The following is a 21,537-nucleotide window of genomic DNA, read 5'->3' as shown; positions in this document are numbered from 1 at the left end:
CTGCTCACTGCAACCTCCACCTCCCGGGTTCAAGCAGTTCTCTGCCTCAGCCTCCCGAGTAGCTGGAATTACAGGCGCCTGCCACCATGCCTGGCTAATTTTTTTTATTTTTAGTAGAGATGGGGTTTCACCATCTTGGCCAGGCTGGTCTCGAACTCCTGACCTCGTGATCCACCCGCCTCGGCCTCCCAGGGTGCTGGGATTACAGGCATGAGCCACCGTGCCCGGCCTCAAAAAAGTTTTTCTGGGGCTTTGGCTAAGTACATGAAAATAAGTGATGCCCAATTCAGATTTTGCCAAATAACACAACTCTTTTTCAGAAACTACAATTCCAATGGCTCTGGCAGAATGAATATCAACCTAGGTCAATTCTCCATGACAGGAACCCACAAATTTGCCGGTCCACTTCACGTCTCAACTATTAGATAATAGCAGACAAGATGCATGTTCCTGATAGGCACAGGTTGTTTATATGGTGATTCTTCTTTGAGTTGTTGGTGTTTTCTCCCTTTCTTCCCTCCCTCCCTCCCTCCATCTCCTCCCTCCCTCCCTGTCTTCCCCTCCCCTCCACCTAATAGAGGGCCCATGTCTCCACAGGGTGCTTACCTCTAACTGTCTCCAGCATTAGAAAAGGAAGTCAGGGCTGGGCGCGGTGACTCACGCCTGTAATCCGAGCACTTTGGGAGGCCAAGGCAGGAGGATCACGAGGTCAGGAGCTAGAGACCATCCTGGCTAACACGGTGAAACCCCGCCTCTACTAAAAATACAAAAAACTAGCCGGGCGTGGTGGCGTGGCAGGCGCCTGTAGTCCCAGCTACTCTGGAGGCTGAAGCAGGAGAATGGTGTGAACCCAGGAGGCGGAGCTTGCAGTGAGCCGAGATTGCGCCACTGCACTCCAGCCTGGGCAACAGAGCTCTCAATCCTGTTGAGAGTACACATTGAAATTGGCCATGATGGCAGAGTAACTGGTGAAGCAGATGTCGAGTTTGCAACTCATGAAGATGCTGTGGCAGCTATTGCAAAAGACAAAGCAAATACGCGCAAGCGTGATTGAGCATTTGTGGGCTCTTAACAGGTGATTGTGTGACTAACATTTACAATAGAGAAACAGAAAAATAAGGATATATAAGAAGTTTCCTCTCCAGTAATAGATTGATTCTTGTGGGGTGGGGGGCAGTGTGTTGAAGTAAGTTTGGGTTTTAAAAATCAGTATGACAGGGATTTGTGATATGCTCAGCTTGAAGTGTATATCCTTAATTGACAATATAGATGAATATGTAAAGGCTAGATTTTGGAGTTAAAGTAGATGACCTAAGAGAAGTAACTAGAATTTTCTTTGCCAAGTATTTGAAGTTCACAGATCTGCTTGTTTAAAAACTTCATAAAGTGCTTATCCTGTTTTGTTTCACCAACAAACATTTTCAAACTTTTTTTTTCCCACTTCAGAACACAGATAGGTAGAACTCTTCTTGAATTCTACAGCAGGAGCAAGCGGTGGTGCTTACGGTAGCCAAATGCTAGGAGGCATGGGTTTGTGTAAATATCACTTTAGTGTCTTTTTTTTAAGCTAAACTTGTATGCCTTTTCTCTCATTTCAGAACACAGATATGTAGAACTCTTCTTGAATTCTACAGCAGGAGCAAGCCGTGGTGCTTATGGTAGCCAAATGTTGGGAGGCATGGGCTTGTGTAAATATCGTTAGTTTTTTTTAAAAACCAAAATGTTTATATCTGTATAAGTCAATTATAAGTTAATCTATTTATTTAATGAGTTTAGCATAACAAACTTAGGCAAAGAAAGCAGTTTCCTGATATTTTGAATTTTCTATCTGGCTTACTTAAATCCTTGTGAGTTAGGAAGTTCCTTAGGATAGATAATTCAAATTAGATTTAAGTACTCTTGGGGGAGGGGACTACAGAGTGAAACTACTTAAATTTTCTGACTATGAAGGTTAAATCTAAAATAGCAAAACAGGATTAAGATAAATGTGGGCATAATTAGGTGTACTGACATGCCTTTGATACATCAAACTAAGGAGGAAACCCCACTAAATCCAGTCAAGCAGTTTCATAAGATCTTCACAAAATGCCTCTACTTATGGAATCATGTGGAGTTTAGTCCTGCTGATGTGTGTACTGTCAGCACTTTGGTTTATCAATATTTGACTAGCTCAAATGATGGATAGAAGGGTAGCCTGGTTATAGACAGTAGGCAGAAGGAGGCAGAGGGTTATAGTAATATAAGACCAAGACTGGAAAATCATAGAGAATTACAAGCCTGGTACCCCAGGTACCACATTACATAAGGAACAGGTTCTAATGTTTTCTTAACAGCAAATCAGTCCAGTTACGGTGGCCCAGCCAGCCAGCAGCTGAGTGGTGGTTATGGAGGCAGCATAGTGGCCAGAGCAGCATTAGTGGATACGGTAAGCCTGTTTTGTTTTTAATATACTTAGAATAAGTTTTAGGCAGGTTTCTTTAGTTGGGAAGATGAAGGCTCTTTTTTGGTGAAATTGGGTTATTAAATGTATGCTTTCAATCCAAATGTAACTGTTTCTACTAGCTTAATTTTCAGAAACAATCATTGGGAGGGGGAAGTGTTCTGTGAATTAAAAACTAGTCATTGCAGCCGGCCAGGTGTGGTGGCTCACGCCTGTAATCCCAGCACTCTGGGAGGCCAAGGCAGGAGGATCACGAGGTCAGGAGATTGAGACCATCCTGGCTAACATGGTGAAACCCCGTCTCTACTAAAAATACAAAAAAATTAGCCGGGCGTGGTGGTGGGCGCCTGTAGTCCCAGCTGCTGGGTAGGCTGAGGCAGGAGAATGGCATGAATATGGGAGGTGGAGCTTGCAGTGAGCCGAGATCGTGCCACTGCACTCCAGCCTGGGCAACAGAGCAAGACTCCATCTCATAAAAAAAAAAAAAAAAAAAAAAAAAAACAAAACCCAGTCATTGCAACTTTGGAATACTGTCCAGCCAGAAAATATCTGCCTCCATTTATGAAAACATTAAATAAAGCTGTTCACTTTTTTGTCTTTTGGTTAGCATTAAATCAATTTTAGATGGAGGGAGAATTTGAAATAGTAGAATGGTGGTTGGGTTCAGGACTGTATGTATTAGTCAGTTAACCTAGGATTGGTTTTATTTTAATTTTTTTAATTGGTCTAAAGAATGGTGATTTTGGTATTATAGTCTTACCCTACAAAATCCTTTTGCAGACCAAGTTTTACAGAAAAATTCCAGTGATTTTTCAATCAAACATTGCATAGGTAAATATTTTCTCAAAAAATATAATTTAAATTCCCAATAGCAAATATTGATATGTTGTAATAATATTTTCTGTAGCAGTCAATGGCTCTGACTTACCTCCGTGGAGGCTGCCATTTGGGCACAGTGAGTTGCCTTTAGTCCAACTTGGTTGTCTCGCTTCCTGCCCACCATGAATAGGAAAAGCAAGAGACTTCCCCTGTGCTTCCTTTTCTCAAATGCCATTCGAGGGACACATTGTGAATGTTTATGGTAAATATTTTAAAAAGATGCCTTGTTTAGCTTTAAAAATATGAAGTAAATTTGTAATTTTTGAAAAACACTAGTTTTCCTTTAAACTTAATTTTTCAGGTTGATCCTGAAAAATCCGTTAAAATAGTAGCACAAGAGTCTGGCAAGTTGGTACTGCAGAGAAAAGGGGTTAATTGAGGCTTGTTTGGAGTTGGGATTCCCCTTTCCCAAACATGCGTCTCACCACTTGGACAGCAGCCATTTGTACTTGTATACTTTTTAAACTTTTTCTTGGAATACTATATTTTATTTGACTGGTAGTCTGACATTACCCCTAACTTGTTAAATTGATCTCTTTGCAGGTAACCAAGGAGCAATGAACAGCAGCTACTACAGTAGTGGAAGCCGTGCATCTATGGGCGTGAACAGAATGGGAGGGATGTCTAGCATGTCCAGTATGAGTGGTGGATGGGGAATGTAATTGATCAATCCTGATCACTGACTCTTTGTCAACTTTTTTTTTTTTTAAAAAAAACTTCAGTTTAACAGTTTCTGCAATACAAGCTTATGATTTATGCTTACTCTCTAAGTGGAAATCAGGATTGTTATGAAGACTTAAGGCCCAGTATTTTTGCATACAATACTCATCTAGGATGTAACAGTGAAGCTGAGTAAATTATAACTGTTAAATTTAAGTTCCAGCTTTTCTCAAGTTAGTTATAGGATGTACTTAAGCAGTAAGCGTATTTAGGTAAAAGCAGTTGAATTATGTTAAATGTTGCCCTTTGTCAGGTTACATTGAACACTGTTTGGATGCATGTTGAAAGACATGCTTTTATTTTTTGGAAAACTCAATATAGGGGCTATGTCTACAATTAAAAGTGAAACATTTTGGCATGTTTGTTAATTCTAGTTTCATTTAATAACCTGTAAAGCATGTAAGTTTAAGCTTTTTTTTTTTTTTTTTTTTTTTTTAAGTTAATGGGGAAAATTTGAGACACAATACCAATACTTTCGGACTTTGGTCTTGGTGTTTGTATGAAATTCTGAGGCCTTGATTTAAATCTTTCACTGTATTGTGATTTCCTTTTAGGTATATTGCGCTAAATGGAACTTGACAAATAAATCCTCCTTTTAAAAACTGCACTCCGTCTTGTCTGTGCTTCAGTGTCATGTGGACTGTTTTGGTGCTCTGTGCCCACCTGGGGCCTAGGGCCACATCTCTGGCTGTGGCAGAGTGGCTTGGCAGTTGAGGCTGTTGTATAGATGTCTTCAGACTTCCCTCCAGCGCAACTGAAGGTAAACTAGTCTTTGGGGCCCTTGTGGAAGGGCTGTATGTCATTTGGCTGCACAGGACCTGATCTGAACTGCCTGTAACTTGTTAAGCACTTGCACAAAGCAAAGGGGGAGGCACCAGTGCCCTCACTGCATGGCCTGCATGTCTATGAGACCTTCATGCATGGCTGGGAAGGTGCCAGAAGCAAGGGAGGTGTGATGAATATGTGGGTTTCTTCTAGCTCACAGATGGTTTTTTTTTTTTGAGGCAGAGTCTTACTCTTGTCTCAGGCTGGATTACAGTGGCGTGATCTCGGCTCACCTGCAACTTCCACCTCAGGCTGAAGCCATTCTCCTGCCTCAGTTTCCCAAGTAGGTGGGGTTATAGGCGCCTGCCACCACTCCAGGCTAATTTTTTTGTATTTTCAGTAGACACGGGGTTTCACAATGTTGGCCAGGCTGGTCTCCAACTCCTGACCTCATGTGATCTGCCCACCTCGGCCTCCCAAAGTGCTGGGATTATAGGCTTGAGCCACTGTGCCCAGCCTTCACAGATGGTTTTCAAATTGAGGTTTTGAATTTTGTATTTTTGGCTCATTCCTAAAAAATCAGTTCCACTTGGAAGCAAAATTCCGTGTAAATCTCCTGAGGTAGAATGATAGGTAGTGGTTGAGAGCTAACATGACTAGTTTAAATGAACTCTAAATATATCCCTGTTTTGGTAGTTTGGAGCTCCAATATAATGCTAGGAAGTATTCAAGCTGCTTTAAAGCAGTCCTGAAAAGTGTGGTCCCAGAGTTCCTTCAGTAGATGCTTAGGGGCTCTGCAGTTTGGGAACTGCCGCTACTCTTTCATCCCATTAGATTCAAGTCCCTGATAATGAAATTAGAATGTAGTGTCTGAGCTAGGCTGTCACATGGGCTGGTGCCCTTTAAAGCAAAGTGTGGATAAGCTTTCTCTTTCCTGTGACTACACTGAAGCTTTTCTTGAGTTTGTTGTTGGGTTAGGGCTAGGTCGGGTGGACAGAGTGGCTTAGTATCGGTCATTTCTAACCATCTGCCCATAGGAGCAGTGCATGCAGGAGACATGGAAGGAGAGCTTTGCAGATCCTACCTTGCTTGCCCTACCAGGTTGCCCTACTAGGACTGGACACTAGCACAGGGAAGGGTCTGGAAGGTGTATTGTTGGTTTTGTCTTCAGCAGGTCTAGAGAGAGCAGCAGTTTTCAGTGGGAAGGCAGTGTTGAGAGTTTTTGAGCTGTGTTCTAAGCCTGGTTACTGCCCTTGAGATCTTGTGTTTAATAGAGTTTGGTACTGAGCCCCAGTATTGAGAAGGCTTGAGGGTTCCTTCTCTGGGTCCTTTAGTTAACTGTGGTACATTTAGGGATAAAGCTTGCCCTGTTAGAGAAGAGACTAGAACTAGGAACTTAGAGTAACGTTAAACTAAATCCAGAGCCATATGGCTTTTAAGAAGTGAGTCTAGGTCAGGCATGGTGGCTCATGCCTGTAATTTCAGCACTTTGGGAGGCTGAGGCGGGTGGATCACCTGAGGTCAGGAGTTCGAGACCAGCCTGGCCAACGTGGTGAAATCCTGTCTCTACTAAAAAATACAAAAATTAGCTGGGCGTGGTGGTGCACACCTGTAATCCCAGCTACTGAGGCAGGGGAGAATCGCTTGAACCCAGGAGACAGAGGTTGCAGTGAGCCAAGATCGCGCCATTGCACTCTAGTCTGGGCAACAACAGTGAAATTCCTTTCTCAAAAAAAAAAAAAAGTCTAGAAGCATTATGGTTCTTTGGAATCTTGTGCTCCATAGCTTGTTTGCAGTGACTTAACCTCCTGACCTTGTCAGTTGGAATCTGCATTTTAAACAAAATCCTGACCACTCACCCCTACCTCAGTTGACTTGGGAACTGCTGCCTTAGAACATCTATCCTTCATTTCTCAGGCTGGGTAAAGGTGGTATGGTACCAGACCAGAGACTGGAGAGTCCAAATTTAGGGCTTGGAATATGTTTGAATTTCTGAGTAGGGAAGTTATCTTGACCAGATATTGCCAACTTTGAAAATGGGTATGATAAATTTTCACTTAAAAACAAGTGTCAGGCACAGAGGTGGGAACCTCATGCATGTTTTGATTGAGCTGTCAGAACAGGCTTGAAGTAGGGGGAGGGATGGATTATTCTGCTTTTGTGTGTGCAGATGAGAGCTAAGACTCAAGTGAACTGACTTGCCTAAGGCTGCCCAGCAAGTTAGGGGTCCAAACCGGGTGTATTGAAAAGGCACAGATGTCATATATGCCAGTTGGGGGTAGTGAGTGATAGGCAGTTTTTTCTGAAAGTTTGGCCCTATATGAGATGCAGCTGCTACGGTGAGGTGAGGGAAAGGGAGGGCTGCCAATGTGCTTCCCTAATAGGGTTGGAAACCTGCTAGGACATGGCTTTGGAGCAGGGCAGACCTCGTCTTGAAGTCTGGCCGCACAGTCCTAAGCTGTATAGGATAGAAGGTGAATCCTTGAGCCTTGCCCAAGTTCCCATCTTTTCCATCTTTAGAGCGGTCTGAGGAAGGGAGTGGCAGAGGAGGAATCTCGGTTGAGGGTGCCATGCAAGCATGTACCAGGGCTGACCAGGTCGTGGGGGAGCCTGCTTCGTGGGAAGAGCCCAGAGGAGGGATGGGATCCTGAGGACTGGATTTGGTGAGGGTAGGGAGCCTGTAGGAAGGGAAGGTAGGGTCGTGGACAAGGTGTATGTATAGAAGGTGGAGAAGGATGAGGCCTAGAAGACTGATTGACTGTTGGCTGTCTGGACTTGATAATGCTGTTATTTCTACCAGAAGAGAGCCCCGGGCCATTGGCTCTTTGGAGGGGGAGGGGCCTCTGAGGGAGGGACTGGAAGCCAGTCCCAGCACTGCATTTGAAATGTAAAAAATGGCTGCCTGGCAAGTGCCTTTCCACAGGTGTCTCCATCTCCATCTGTAACCTATCAAACTCCCAGTTATGTATGTGAACTACTCTTGCACTTTGGTGACAGGCTTGGGGTCACTTCCTCTGCCTGTTGATGGCAGGCTGACCCTGCAAACAGCCCTTGGCTCACCAGGCACAGCCCTGCAGGCTCTGGGGCAGCACCAGCAGCCTCCTGCCCACACTGGGCTCGGGCACGCGGGGTGCTCTGAGGCCTCCTCCAGTAGTGGGCTGGAGGTGAGGGTGTGGTGAGCTCTTTGGAAGTTGGCACAAGCTTCTGCATGTGCCAGAGTGAAAAATAAATGATTTTATTGCAGGGCCAATGATAGGTAGTCACAAGGGCATGAAATGGCAGATCTCTTGACTGAAGCAGAGAAGGCACGCTGACAGACCCCATGTGTGTCAAACGCTGTGCACAAATCAGGTTTTTAGAAGGTAGGTGGGAGAGGAAAACTACTCACTAGCAGAACTGAACTGCTGTAAAATAGGTTAAATTATTTGAAAAGTGAAAAATGATAGTAGCAAAATCATGAAGTTATATCTGAACCAGAGCCGTGATGTAACCAAGACAGAAGTTTCCATCCAGAGGAGTTAATTCTGAATGAATCACGGAAAGGTGAGAGCTTCTGGTTCCCGCACGCTATCTTCTGGAGTGCCAGTGGCCGGGCAAGAAATTTGATTCTTTCCTTTGATTCTCTCGGGAAGGAACACATTTCCCAAGCCCCTGGTTGGCGCCTGGAGACCCACAGGGCTTGGCACTGTCCGTGAGGCTGTGCTCCTGAGGATGGACGCTCAGAAGGCTGTGGAGGAGCAGCGCTACAGGAGCAGGGTGTGGCAGCTGTCGCACACTCGCACTGGCTTGGGGTAGTAGGGCAGGGCCAGCTCATTGCTGGAGCAGGTGTTGCAGAAGATGTGGCCACAGTTCTGGCAGTGGTGCTACAGGACGAGAAGAAGGCAGTCACAAGACACCCAGGGAAAAGCCATCCGCACACCCTCCCTGCTTCCTAGCCCAGAAGTGCATCATTTGTTTGGAATGGGTTCTTATGTTTCTGTGGAGTGGTGAGGGGGTGAGGGGCTGTGCAAATAAGGGTCTTTTTTTCTTTCTTTTTTTTTTTTTTTTTGAGTCTCTGTCGCCCAGGCTGGGGTGCAGTGGCACAATCTTGGCTTACTGCAACCTCTGCTGCCCGGGTTCAAGCGATTCTCCTGCCTCAGCCACCCAAGTAGCTGGGATTACAGGCGCCTGCCACCTGCCCAGTTAGTTTTTATATTTTTTTAGTAGAGATGGAGTTTCACCATCTTGGCCAGGCTGGCCTTGAACTCCTGACCTCGTGATCCACCTGCCTTGGCCTCCCAAAGTGTTGGGATTACAGGCGTGAGCCACCACGCCCGGCCTAAGGGTCTTTTTAAGACAAAAGGTTTACTTTCGCTGTACTTCACTAAGCCAGTGAGCTGCTAGTCCATGTTACAGGAAGAGTCTGGTTCGTTCTCTTTGATTGCTGCATTCCAAGGGGGTGGGACTGGGTCTTTCACTTTCTAAACAGGTTCCCTGGATGCCTGATAAGACACCTAGATGAGCACCTGTGCAGCCTCTGCTTCTGTGGCTCCACAGATGGGGACAGCCAGGCCTTGTAGACACATGCGATCTCAAAGGCAGCCTCAGGACATGGTTTCTAGCTCTGAGCTTACTGCGAGGCACTGACTGAAACTCAGATGGCGGGTGGTGGGGTGGGGGTGGGGGTAGCTGTGGCTTCCTCTTTTCCACATAGCTAGGCTGTTGATGGGAGCAGACAGAACATGGCTGTGGCAGGAAGTGGGGTGGCCCTGGCAGTGTTTCCTTTAGCTCCCAGTTTTGCTTATACCAAACTCTTCCCCTACCCGGCTGGTCTTGGTGAGACTGTTTTTTTTTTTTTTTTTTTTGAGACACGGTCTCGTTCTGTTGCCCAAACTGGAGTGCAGTGGCGTGATCTCCGCTCACTGCAAGCTCCGCCCTCCGGGTTCACGCCATTCTCCTGCCTCAGTCTCCTGAGTGCTTGGGACTACAGGGGCCCGCCGCCACGCCCGGCTAATTTTTTTGTATTTTTAGTAGAGACAGGGTTTCACAGTGTTCGCCATGATGGTCTCGATCTCCTGACCTTGTGATCCACCTGCCTTGGCCTCCCAAAGTGCTGGGATTAAGGCGTGAGCCACTGTGCCCAGCCGGTGAGACTGTTAATAAGGCCCTGTCAACCCTGGACCCAAGGGTGAGCCCAGGACCTTGTTTCCAGAATCTAAAAGGCAGGGGCAAGCACCCTGCCTAGATCACCAGTGATTTTTGGTGACCTGCTGCCCTGTAGGTTCCCCATAGACTCTGTTTTTGCCTAAGTTGGGGCAGATTTTGGTCCTGCCTCATACAGAGAATTTTCAGTGACATTCCCCTAGAGCAGCTCTGCACACGAGGAGCCACATCTCCCCAAAACTCATTGTCAATCACTGAAAGGATGTGCTGGAGACCAGGGGCCTATGAATGGCCAAGGCCTCCCAGAAAGAGGGTGCCAGGATGGAAAGCCATCTGCACAGGCAAGCAGGAGAGGCAGGGCTGCCCATCTGCCAACCAGTGAGCACAGTCACAGGGCAGTGAGCCTGGTCTGATGCGGGCTTCTGGAACCAGAGAAAGGGGAATCTCAGTGGGCAATGACTCAGGGCACTGAGAGGGTGGGTGGAGCCCCCACATACATTTCTCCGGGAAACGGAGAACTCCTTCTCACACTGCCTACAGTGTGTAGCTTCATCATCTTTCAGCCAGGCATGGCCCTGAAGAGGAAAGGACATTCTAGAATGTACTTTCTGTCTAAGCCCCTAATGAGTGGGTAGCTGTGTTCTGGCTGCATCCATTGTCCCTCATAGCACCTGTTTCCTGGTGAGGCCCTGTTTTTTCTCCATCAGATGTGGCCTCACAGGACTGTCATCAAGGGGCCCTTTCCCAGTCTGGCCGCAGCCAGCTGGGATTCCTGCGTCCTAGCTCCGTCCTCCACCTTCTGGCTTCTACAGGCTGTCCTGGGGCCTCAAGGCAGTCTCCAGCATCCACTCACTCAGGCGCACTCCCACTTTCAATCAGTTCCCTTTGGCTGAAGTAAGCAGAATGAGCTTCTGGTGCCTGCAGCCCTAGACCTGCCTGAGACGCTGGCCAAAGTGACTAGTTGAACTGGCAGGTGCAGGAGAAGGGCCAAATCTGAATGAAACTAGGACACTTGCTGACGCTGATCCCTGTGGAGAGACAGAAGGTGATGGACAGCGGGCACTGTGTCCCACACGCCTGAGGAAGCCCTTCTCCATGCAGGCCAAAACCCTGATTCTTGAACAGCCCTGGGGAGCAGATGGACTCCATTCCACAGGGGAGGTGGCTGAGGCTTTGAAAGGTGGCTCTTGGGAGGGCTTTCTCAGGGAGAAGCAGCACCTGTGATTTATTCAGGCTTAGAGACTGGAGTGTTCCAGAGAAGTCAAAGGCATGGGGTACTTTTCTGACCTGTTAGCGTCTGCTGGACGTGATTTTCTTGCTGACAACCAGATCCTCATGACTGACCTAGAGTCACACACCCTTGGGGCTGCCAGTGTGTGTCCAGGATGTTCATCCTGACATCAAAGTGCTCTGGCAGCTCTAGAGTCCTGTTTTATGATTTTTATCCTCCCTCTGATGCTATGAAACTGATGTTACCTAGAAGTCCAGGCTGCTGTTAGTTGCTGCCCCTGACCTGGCACTTGGAAGTTAGATGCCTAGAGACATTAGGGTCCCTGCTCTGCACCGCGTGGAAGAGTGTGGAAAGGGACTGCTTTTGTGTTGCTGCCACGGCACAGCTGAGGCCGAAGGGTGGACGCTCCTGCAGGCAAGGCCATCTTGAAGGCCAGGCTGCAGTGCCCCTGAATGTCTGCCTCCTCTCCCACGCTCTCTGCCCTGCAGCTCAGCCTGGCACTCGCACCCGCACCTGCACCGGGCCATCTGCAAGCTCCTGCTCTCAGTGGAATGTGTCATTCTGCCCTCCCCACAAGGGTGTGGAAACCTGGCCCAACTCAGGGCTTGGCTTGAGTGGTCCCTAGCAATGGCACAGGGCACTGCAGGGGGGCTGGCTGGCCTCTGGCCCCACACTTCAACAGAAGGGCCTATTTTTCACGGTTTAAAGATATCCATGGGTCTCTTCTCTCTGCCACCTGCTTCCTTCTTTAGGAATACCCATCAGGCCTATTTTCAAAGGACAGCTGATGGCAGAAGAACTGGAGTCAGAAGACCTAGGTTCAGCTTTGGCCCTGCCACCTGTCAGCATCGCCCTCAGCCGAGGGACACGTTTCTGAGCAGCGTTTGGCTTCTCTGTAAATACATCATCACTACCACTGCCTCAACCACACACTCTCACCTGACTGTTGGGATACTTAAACGTATGAGCACACAGGCAATCAGCGCAAGCTGACAGCGAAGTGGTTCTTAGCAAGCCAGTACCTTCAGTGCCTAGTTCACTTCTTTTGTATCTTCCATCTTCAGTTTGGACCTAAGGGAAAAAAGGCCATTTCACAGCAGTGAGAGAGAGTGAGGCTCTGAATCCCTAACACAGCTGGCTCCCATGACTAGCTTTGTGAGGATAACGAACTTGTGAGGAGACCCAGAACATGAGTTTTTAAAATGCCTTCCGCTCCTGTGCAATCCCAGCGTCACCTCATCACACTGGCACCCGTCTGCTGAGGGCTGAGGCTGAGCCTGGTACTGGTACTGCATCTGGCACAGGAACACACTGCTTAGCCTGCAGGGGCTCAAAAAGACTTTGAGGGAGGCTGAGGTGAGAGGATGGACTAAAGCCAGAAGTCCAAGATCTGGCCCTGTTCTGCGCTAGTCTCTACCGCTCTCCCCAGCAGGAACCTGAGTCTGCAGGCTTCTCCCTGGCCACCATTCTGCTGCCTGCTGTCTGGAAGGAGCAGGCTCAGAGGGCACAGCCATTTGTTCTTGCTCCATTCTTGTTAGTGTCAGAAGAATTCCTTTGTTTACGTAAGAGACAGGACTGAACATGGTCTAAATTGGCAGAACTAAACCAAATAAAATGAAGAAGTTTGTGCAATTTGGGGAAACTGTCTGATCCTTTTTCTTTTTGAGACAGGGTCTCGCTCTATTGCCCAGGCTGGAATGCAGTGGTGCAATCATGGCTCACTGCAGCCTTGACCTCCTGGGCTCAAGTGATCCTCCCACTTTAGCCTCCCAAGTAGCTGGGACTACAGGTGCGTGCCATCATGCCTGGCTAATTTTTGTATTTTTTGTAGAGGTGGGGTTTCACCATGTTGCCCAGGCTGGTCTTGAACTCCTGACCTCAAGTGATCCGCCTGCCTCAGCCTCCCAAAGTGCTGGGATTCTAGGCCTGAGCCTTTTCCTTTCTTTATTTTATTATTATTATTTTTTGAGATGGAGTCTCGCTGAGTCGCCCAGGCTGGAGTGCAGTGGTGTGATCTCGGCTCACTGCAACCTCTGCTTCCTGGGTTCAAGTGATTCTCCTGCCTCAGCTTCCCAAGTAGCTGGGATGACAGGCACCTGACACCATGCCCGGCTTATTTTCTTGTACTTTTACTAGAGACGGGGTTTCACCATATTGGCCTGGCTGGTTTTGTATTCCTGATCTCAAGTGATCCACCTGCCTTGGCCTCCTAAGTGCTGGGATTACAGGCATGAGCCACTGCGCCCAGCCTGGCCTGAGCCTTTCTTAAAAACTGAGATTAGTCTGAACTATCATCAGATTAGACTAATCTAAGTGACCAAATGGCAGGTCTCTGGAAAACACAGGCTAGACTTCTAAGGGAGGGATTAGAAAAGAGTATCAGGGCATTTAGAAAAATCTCTGTGCCTTTTACTAAAGATTGGGAGGTAGCTCCTTCCCTTCCTGGTCCAGCTGCAGAAATAGGAAATAGGCCAGCAGATTGACAGGATCAGAAGAGGCTGCCCAGATGGACAGACCTTGGGAAGCCAGGTCAAGATAGCAAACTGAACATACAAGAACTCTGGGAAACAAAATTTAGGAAGACTCCAGATGTTCCCAAGATAATGAAACTGGAGAACTGTTCCTGTAGCTAATGTAGGGTGTGCGAAGAGGCTTTGCCATCTCTGTCATCCGGTATAGGCTTGCAAGAGGAAGAAGGGAAGAGGTGAGAAAGCACAAAAGCAACTTCTCGGTAGTCCTGTCTGGGTTTGCATACATCTGATGCTGTGACACCCACAGCACTCTCTGGGAGGGAATGGTGGCCAGGCAGCTCACCCTGGGATTCAGAAGCTAGGTTAGCCAGTAGCGCCAGGTGGCCACAAAGTGCAACAATACATTTTTTTTGTTTTTGAGACAGAGTTTCACTCTTGTTGCCCAGGCTGGAGTGCAATGGCGCGATCTCAGCTCACCGCAACCTCCGCTTCCCAGGTTCAAGCGATTCTCCTGCCTCAGCCTTCTGAGTAGCTGGGATTACAGGTGCGCTCCACCATGCCCTGCTAATTTTATTTATTTATTTATTTATGAAGTATTTATTGATCATTCTTGGGTGTTTCTCGGAGAGGGGGATATGGCAGGGTCATAGGATGATAGTGCAGAGAAGGTCAGGAGATAAACACATGAACAAAGGTCTCTGGTTTTCCTAGGCAGAGATCCCTGCGGCCTTCTGCAGTGTTTGTGCCCCTGGGTACTTGAGATTAGGGAGTGGTGATGACTCTTAAAGAGCATGCTGCCTTCAAGCATCTGTTTAACAAAGCACATCTTGCACCGCCCTTAATCCATTTAACCCTGAGTTGACACAGCACATGTTTCAGAGAGCACGGGGCTGGGGGAAAGGCCATAGATCAACAGCACCCCAAGGCAGAAGAATTTCTCCTAGTCAGAACAAAATGGAGTCTCCTATGCCCACCTCTTTCTACACAGACACAGCAACAATCTGATCTCTCCTTCCTTTCCCCACATTTCCCCCCCTTCTTTTCAACAAAACCGCCATCATCCTCATGGCCTGCTCCCGATGGTCGCTGTCTCTTTGGAGCTGTTGGGTACACCTCCCAGAAAGGGCGGCCGGGCAGAGGCGCTCCTCACCTCCCAGACAGGGCGGCCGCGCAGAGGCGCTCCTCACCTCCCAGACAGGGCGGCCAGGCAGAGGCGCTCCTCACCTCCCAGACAGGGCCGCCGGGCAGAGGCGCTCCTCACTTCCCAGACGGGGCCGCCAGGCAGAGGCGCTCCTCACTTCCCAGACGGGGCGGCTGGGCAGAGGCACTCCTCACTTCCCAGACGGGGCGGCTGGGCAGAGGCGCTCCTCACCTCCCAGACAGGGCGGCCGGGCAGAGGCGCTCCTCACTTCCCAGATGGGGCAGCCAGGCAGAGGCGCTCCTCACTTCCTCCCAGATGGGGTGGCGGCCAGGCAGAGGCACTCCTCACTTCTCAGACGGGGTGGCCGGGCAGAGGCGCTCCTCACTTCCCAGACGGGGCGGCCAGGCAGAGGTGCTCCTCACTTCCTCCCAGATGGGGTGACGGCCGATGCCCTGCTAATTTTATATTTTTAGTAGAGATGGGGTTTCTCCATGTTGGTCAGGCTGGTCTCAAACTCCCGACCTCAGGTGATCCACCCACTTTGGCCTCCCAAAGCGCTGGGATTATAGGCATGAGCCACCACACCCGGCCATAATGATACATTTTAAAGATCAGAGGTCTATGGTCCATTAGGAGGGGACCTATGACACTGCCTTGCTGTCCATCCAATGTAAAGGGGAAAACACTGGCTGCAAACCCCAGAAGCCAGCTCCACACCAGCCTCTGTTCCACGTCTGCTTCTGGTGAGTGCTCTTGAGATGCCCTCACAGCTCGTCCATGCTCTGAGCATGGGGACAGAAACTGGGCCTTGCTTCACTCCCTGGGGGTTGGGGAGGAACAGGGGCCAGAGCATGGCAAGTTGACAGGCCAGACAAGAGCAGCTGAGTGCAGCTGAGTTGGTGGCAGGCAGAGCGGAGGGTGGGAAGGGAGGGAGCAGTGGCCATGGGCTAGTCTAGGAAGGTAAGGGGCGTAGGAGAGATGGCAAGTGGACAGCACCTGCATCTGGGAGTGGGCAGACTGCATTCCCACCAGAGACATCAGATTCCTTGACCAGCTATTTTTTTTTTTTTTTTTTGAGATGGATTCTTTTGTCACACAGGCTGGAGTGCAATGGTGCACTCTCGGCTTACTGCAACCTCTGCCTCCCGGGTTCAAGCAATTCTGCTGTCTCAGCCTCCCCAGTAGCTGGGATTACAGGTGCCTGCTACCATGCCTGGTTAATTTTTGTATTTTTAGTAGAGATGGGGTTTCACCATGTTGGCCAGGATGGTCTCGAACTCCTGACCTCAGGTGATCTGCCCACCTCAGTCTCCCAAAGTGCTGAGATTACAGGCGTGAGCCACTGCGCCCGACCTATTTTCTTAATAGTACTAGACTCTACAAATTTCCAGACTGCGAGAAAAATTCTAAGGCTGCACGCATCTATACACTAGTGTGTTTCGAGCTGATTCTCATTTTGGTCTCCATGTGTGGACCTTTTCTGGTCAAATATATGCAATGCTGGACCTAAGCCCAGGCTGTGCTGAGGTCGTGAGCCCCATCTCCTTGGTCATGGTGCTTATGTCAGGCATGGGTACTCGGGAGCAGAGAGTCAACCTCAGGTGATCTTGGGAGCTATGCAGAAAGAAGAGGGACTTTGTTCCTCTGATAGATGGCTTTGCTGAGCGCTGTTTTGCCCCTGCAAGGTCCAGACCCACCTGTGAGGTAGACAGGATAGCAGAGGTAGGAGACAGAGATTGATTCCTGATGGCTTCTTTTGCTTAAACCACTTTGAGTTGGATTTCTGTTACTTGCAACCATGAGTCCTGACTTGGGGAGAAAAAGCTACCCACTGTTGAAAATGCAATCATCACACCAATGGACAAGTTCCACAATCCACAGTGTGATCTACCCCAAGGCTCAGGTGTCCGCAGCAATGTGTCTAGACTGGGACACCAAGGAGGGGAGCTGTCAAGTCAGACGGGAGCAGAACTACCAAGGTCTGCACCCCATCAGCACCTGTAGCAGACAGACAGACTCTGGCAGATACAGTGGCCAGTTCCCCGAAAGGAAGGGGGCTGTGCTGTGCAAAGCCGGTGAGTGCACCTCTACAATGCCAGGCTTCCATTCTCAAACCAGCCACGCTCCCTCTGGCCTGACTGTAGGCTGACCAAGAAATCTTCTCATTGCCCATCTATTCCCTAAGGCCTTGGATATGAAGCTAAGGAATAGGAGTGTCCTGGTCACTAGGAATGAATGTACTTAATGAATTAACTAAGAGCTGACTGACATCCCCATGTGGTTAGCAGAAATCAGTGCTGGGTCCCTCTGAGGCCTGGCTTCCTTAGAGCTCATCCGTGTACAGCAGGCTGGGCTCCTAAATGGTCCACCCTCCGTTCTCCAAAAGGAGGTATGTTTGGGGCCTGAGGGATGTGGTGGGTAGACTGGTGTGCCTGCAGCAGCAGACGAGGGGAGTGGGGTTCTTACTGGCTGAGGTGCAGGCCCATTTCCTGGAGGGCTTTTTCCTGCTCCTGGCAGATCTTCTGCAGCTCTGCCTTCCTTCCTGAAGCTCCCGCAATTCCTAAAATGAACAAACCAATCAGATGCTGGACAGAGGATTTCGCGGTCCTTTTTTTTTTTTTTTTTTTTAGAGACAGAGTCTCGCTCTCGATCTTGGCTCACTGCAACCTCTGCCTCCTGGGTTCAAGTGATTCTCCTACCTCAGCCTCCCAAGTAGCTGGGACTACAGGCGCATGCCACAATGCCCTGCTAATTTTTGTATTTTTAGTAGAGACGGGGTTTCACCATGTTGGCCAGGATGGTCTCGATCTCCTGACCTCGTGATCTGCCCGCCTCGGCCTCCCAAAGTGCTGGGATTACAGGCATGAGCCACCGCGCCGGCCTTTTTTTTTTTTTTTTTTTAAAGATTTAGCAATGAGAGCAACAAGCAGATCAGAATGTTCTTCGTTTTTCTTTTTCTTTTTAGATGGAGTATCGCTCTGTCACCCAGGCTGGAGTGCAGTGGCACGATCTTGGCTCACTGCAAGCTCCCCCTCCCAGGTTCATGCCATTCTCCTGCCTCGGCTTCCCGAGTAGCTGGGATTACAGGCATGAGCCACCGTGCCCGGCAAATTTTTTGTATTTTTAGTAGAGACGGGGTTTCACTGTGTTAGCCAGGATGGTCTCGATCTCCTGACCTCGTGATCCACCCGCCTCGGCCTCCGAAAGTGTTGGGATTACAGGCATGAGCCACCGCACCTGGCCCAGGCCTTCTTTATAGATGGCTGTGAGAAGTCAGATGGCGGAGATAGAATGTGGAGATAGAAGGGAAGCAGAATGGTTACCGAATGGCTTGGGAGTAAAAGGGAGGTTCTGATTGAGAGGTTTAGAGAAAGGTGGAAGGAGTCTGGTAGACATTTAGCAATTCATCTGCATTTTGACCACAGCGCCTGGCCCCAGATCTTTTTCATGTAGCAGTGCGCACACATACACACACACACACACACACCCCAAACCAAAATGTCAAGTCTATGAGGAAGAGCAATGGAAAGAGCCTGTAGAAGGGAAAAGATTGGGAACCATGGCATTTTGAGAACCTATCTACAGCTACTAAGGCTTTTTGGGTGTTGGGAAAACAGGCTATTGCTTAACAGGGGTGGGGAAGAGAGACATGAATGTCATGAAACAAGAATGGGGGCATCAAAGACAAATTCATGATTACTTTGCTGGTGTCTTACAGGACTTTCTTCCCTTTGAAACCTTAGTAACATTTAGAAAAAATGTCAGAGGTCCTAAGAGCGGGCCTGAAAAAAGAAAGGAGTAGATGTCTGGAAGAAGCAGAAGCCGCTTCCAAACATTACTTGGATGATGGTGCCCTCTTCTGGGGTGACTGATGTGACGATGTGACTCTGAAACTCTCTCTCCTACTACTTGGTTCAAAACATCCAGAAAGTAATTGACTAAAGAAACAATGAGACTAAAGGTTAAGCACTTACAAAATCATTTAAAGGTTTGAATTTAGGAGCTAGATACATGCATAAACATACATATGATAAATGTACTCAAAGATGTCTGTTTTCCAATGCTGTCAAAACCTCAAGCTAATGTAAGCACCTCTGTACCTCATTTCCATGGTGCTGTTATATCAGTGGATCCAATTTCCTGTGCTATCAGCATTACTCTCCTCACTTTACTAGCAAGATTTTAGAACTGACTTGGTTTAGGTCCCATGGCAATGGGAAAAATACCCTCCTCCTTCCCTCCCATTCTCTTTGCCTTTACTTTCTTTCTGCTTTTCCATACTCAACACTATTTTGTGACCCCAATATGTCTTAAATCAGTTGTTAACTGCCACTTAAACTATTTCCATGTCACAGCATTTAAAAATGATGGTTCATGACGAAGCTGCTGCGGATAAAGTAAAACGTTCAATTCCTCTTGTCACGTAAGATTGACGTGCAGACGCAAACTGGTTATTTGATGACTTTTACCTTCAACTCTCTAACTAGAGAGTAAAACTAATCTAGTCCTGTAGTTCTAAAAAGATTAGAGAGAGGCAAGTTTGGAAATAGTCATCTTCTTTTTATATCTTTTTTTTTTTTTGAGATGGACTTTCACTCTTGTTGCACAGGCTGGAGTGCAGTGGCTCGATCTCGGCTCACCACAATCTCCTCCTCCTGGGTTCAAGCGATTCTCCTGCCTCAGCCTCCTCAGTAGCTGGGATTACAGGCATGTGCCACCACGCACCGCTAATTTTCTATTTTTAGTAGAGATGGGTTTCTCCATGTTGGTCAGGCTAGTCTTGAACCCCTGACCTCAGGTGATCCGCCCACCCTGGCCTCCCAAAGTGCTGGCGTGAGCCACCGCTCCCGGCCCTTTTCTTTTTATATCTTAATGGTCAGTTTAAATAAGCTGAGGCAAAGGGCAAGGGAAATCTTTATAGGACCTTGTAACAGGAGTAGCAATTGAAGCACCCAACTATTAAGTGTTGTAAAAGAAAGTATATCAGTGACTCTGGTAAGATGTTTGGAAAATAAAGATGTTCTAATACGTTTGCATCTTGAATTATTGTGCATTTTAATTATTCATGCACAGTATGCCTCCCCCAACCCCAAATCTCATCAGACACAATCTCTTGAGATTTACAGAGGGAGCAAATACGAAGAAAACAAAGTTCTCCACTCCTGCATCCCATTCCCACGTTTTCTAGTTGATTGAGGCAAAATTATATCCCCGGAGAACACATGTGTAATGTGGTACATATTTTTTTCAGCTAAGCCACTCCTTGGTCAAATTACTGACACATCGGTTTATACTTGCCCTTTCTATCTGACACAGACAGCAGCCAGAGATTTGGTTCAGTGAATTTAGGGCTTAGAAAGGCAGAGTCTGTAGTGTTGCAAGTCACAGAAGGTCATTCTAAAACACTCGTATACTTGTTAATCACTTGAATAGGGAGATTTGAACAGTCTACTCCTTTCTTTTCTTCAGGCCCGCTCTTAGGACCTCTGATATACAAATGAATGCCAAAGAGTGCTCAGGAGCTCAACTTTTACTTCATCTGTTACTAACCTTCAACCACAAGACAATAACATCTGTTCCTTTTATCCCAATTTTACGTGCGGCATTCTTAGCCATATCTACACTGTGTTTTTATGCACATCATCATACCCTATTGTAGGGCTATAAAGACCCTACTATGGTAGAATTGGGAGTGGACTGAGGGATTAGGACAAAAGGATGTAGAAAACCACAGATCTAGAGATGCATAGCTATTCTCATAACCTAGGAAGAGAGGTGGATTTCTCCGTCATCAATAGCTGAACACTCCTTGTGTTTCTAAGTATTGAATCCATAAAGTTACATGCAAACATATAGCCCTTGCCTTCCGGCCAAGCCGTAGTTATGCAGAAGGCTTGAAGCAATCACAGATTTAACATTTGTGGTTCCAGCTATTCAGGACCAATTCCCAAACTCCACATGTAACAATTTGTAATTTTGCTAGGACACAGTTTGATGCTTAGGTTTTAAGGCTGGTGTGCTAGACGTTATCAAGTGGTTTGTGAGAGTAGCCCTGTGTCTCCATTGGGTAGAGTAGCTGGGTCGCAAGGGTCATGAAGAGATGAAGAAACATCTGTGAAAAGCCAACTAGCCTCGGTGATAGTAAGCAAAGGTACAGAAACACTAAGGAAGTTACCCTTTGTATTGTCAAAGGTTTCAGTTTTGTGTACGGTGGTGATTCACGGGCAGTTAATCCCCATCACTAAAATTAAATCCTTTTTTATTCACTGCAAATAGAGAATCTGTGCAAGACATTTTGGCTTTTCTCGCTAGCAGAAAATGTGAGGCTTCTTTAGGTTTTTCCTGTTCATTATTTCATGGGAGCATCTTCCCCAAAACACTGCAAAACTCAAAGTTTTCAGACTGATGTGGCAGAAAGAGCACTGATCTCGGCTTCAGGAGCTAAATTCTCTAGTCCTGACTGTGCCACTAACAGATTGTGGGACTTCAGACAAGTACATTCCTTTCTCGGGTTTCTTCTTCTGTCAAATGGACAGCGTGAGAAGGATCACAATGAACCAGGGATCAACTTCACGATTAAAACCTAAGACTTAAGAGACGGACATCCGTCCGTTCCTGGCTGCACCTCCGGCCCATCTGGCCCACCCGAAACTGCGCAAAGGCCCTCTCCACCGACGGCAGGCTTGTGGCCTCGCGCGAAGATGTTGGTCGTTAACATCTCCCCCGCAATGGGCGGGGCAGAGGGCTT

The 21,537-nt window shown here is 47.8% G+C and overlaps 1 protein-coding gene and 1 long non-coding RNA gene across 10 annotated transcripts; one reads left to right on the top strand and one right to left on the bottom strand.

The window, feature by feature from the left end:
- Nucleotides 1–1,162: 1,162 nt before the first annotated feature.
- On the top strand, nt 1,163–4,476 carry LOC100438657 (uncharacterized). Of its 2 annotated transcripts, XR_008510851.2 has the most exons (6): nt 1,163–1,506; nt 1,599–1,688; nt 2,334–2,425; nt 3,221–3,271; nt 3,348–3,521; nt 3,863–4,476. It is a non-coding gene; the product is annotated as an uncharacterized LOC100438657 (long non-coding RNA). The 2 variants fall into 2 exon arrangements; XR_008510850.2 differs by lacking the exon at nt 3,348–3,521 and having other exon boundaries at nt 1,212–1,506; nt 3,863–4,468.
- A 3,547-nt stretch (nt 4,477–8,023) lies between these two features.
- LOC129048471 (RUN and FYVE domain-containing protein 2-like) lies at nt 8,024–21,482 on the bottom strand. Of its 8 annotated transcripts, XR_008510847.2 has the most exons (6): nt 18,890–19,253; nt 17,256–17,349; nt 15,058–15,244; nt 14,836–14,872; nt 12,117–12,248; nt 8,024–8,667 (listed from the first exon to the last, which is right to left on the bottom strand). XR_008510847.2 is itself a non-coding variant. In XM_054523385.2 (4 exons), the coding sequence occupies exons 1-4, from the start codon at nt 18,898–18,900 to the stop codon at nt 8,548–8,550; spliced, it is 357 nt and encodes a 118-aa protein (XP_054379360.1). In that variant the 5' UTR covers nt 18,901–19,253; the 3' UTR covers nt 8,024–8,547. The 8 variants fall into 8 exon arrangements, 1 of the variants encoding a protein (XP_054379360.1); XR_008510844.2 differs by lacking the exon at nt 18,890–19,253 and adding an exon at nt 20,965–21,482 and having other exon boundaries at nt 14,762–15,244; XR_008510848.2 differs by lacking the exon at nt 18,890–19,253 and adding an exon at nt 20,965–21,230 and having other exon boundaries at nt 14,836–15,346.
- Between the last annotated feature and the right edge of the window lie 55 nt (nt 21,483–21,537).

The sequence above is a fragment of the Pongo abelii genome, chromosome 8 (assembly GCF_028885655.2).
Source record: "Pongo abelii isolate AG06213 chromosome 8, NHGRI_mPonAbe1-v2.0_pri, whole genome shotgun sequence".
NCBI lineage: Eukaryota > Metazoa > Chordata > Mammalia > Primates > Hominidae > Pongo > Pongo abelii.
This window is presented reverse-complemented; position numbering and strand designations above follow the sequence as displayed.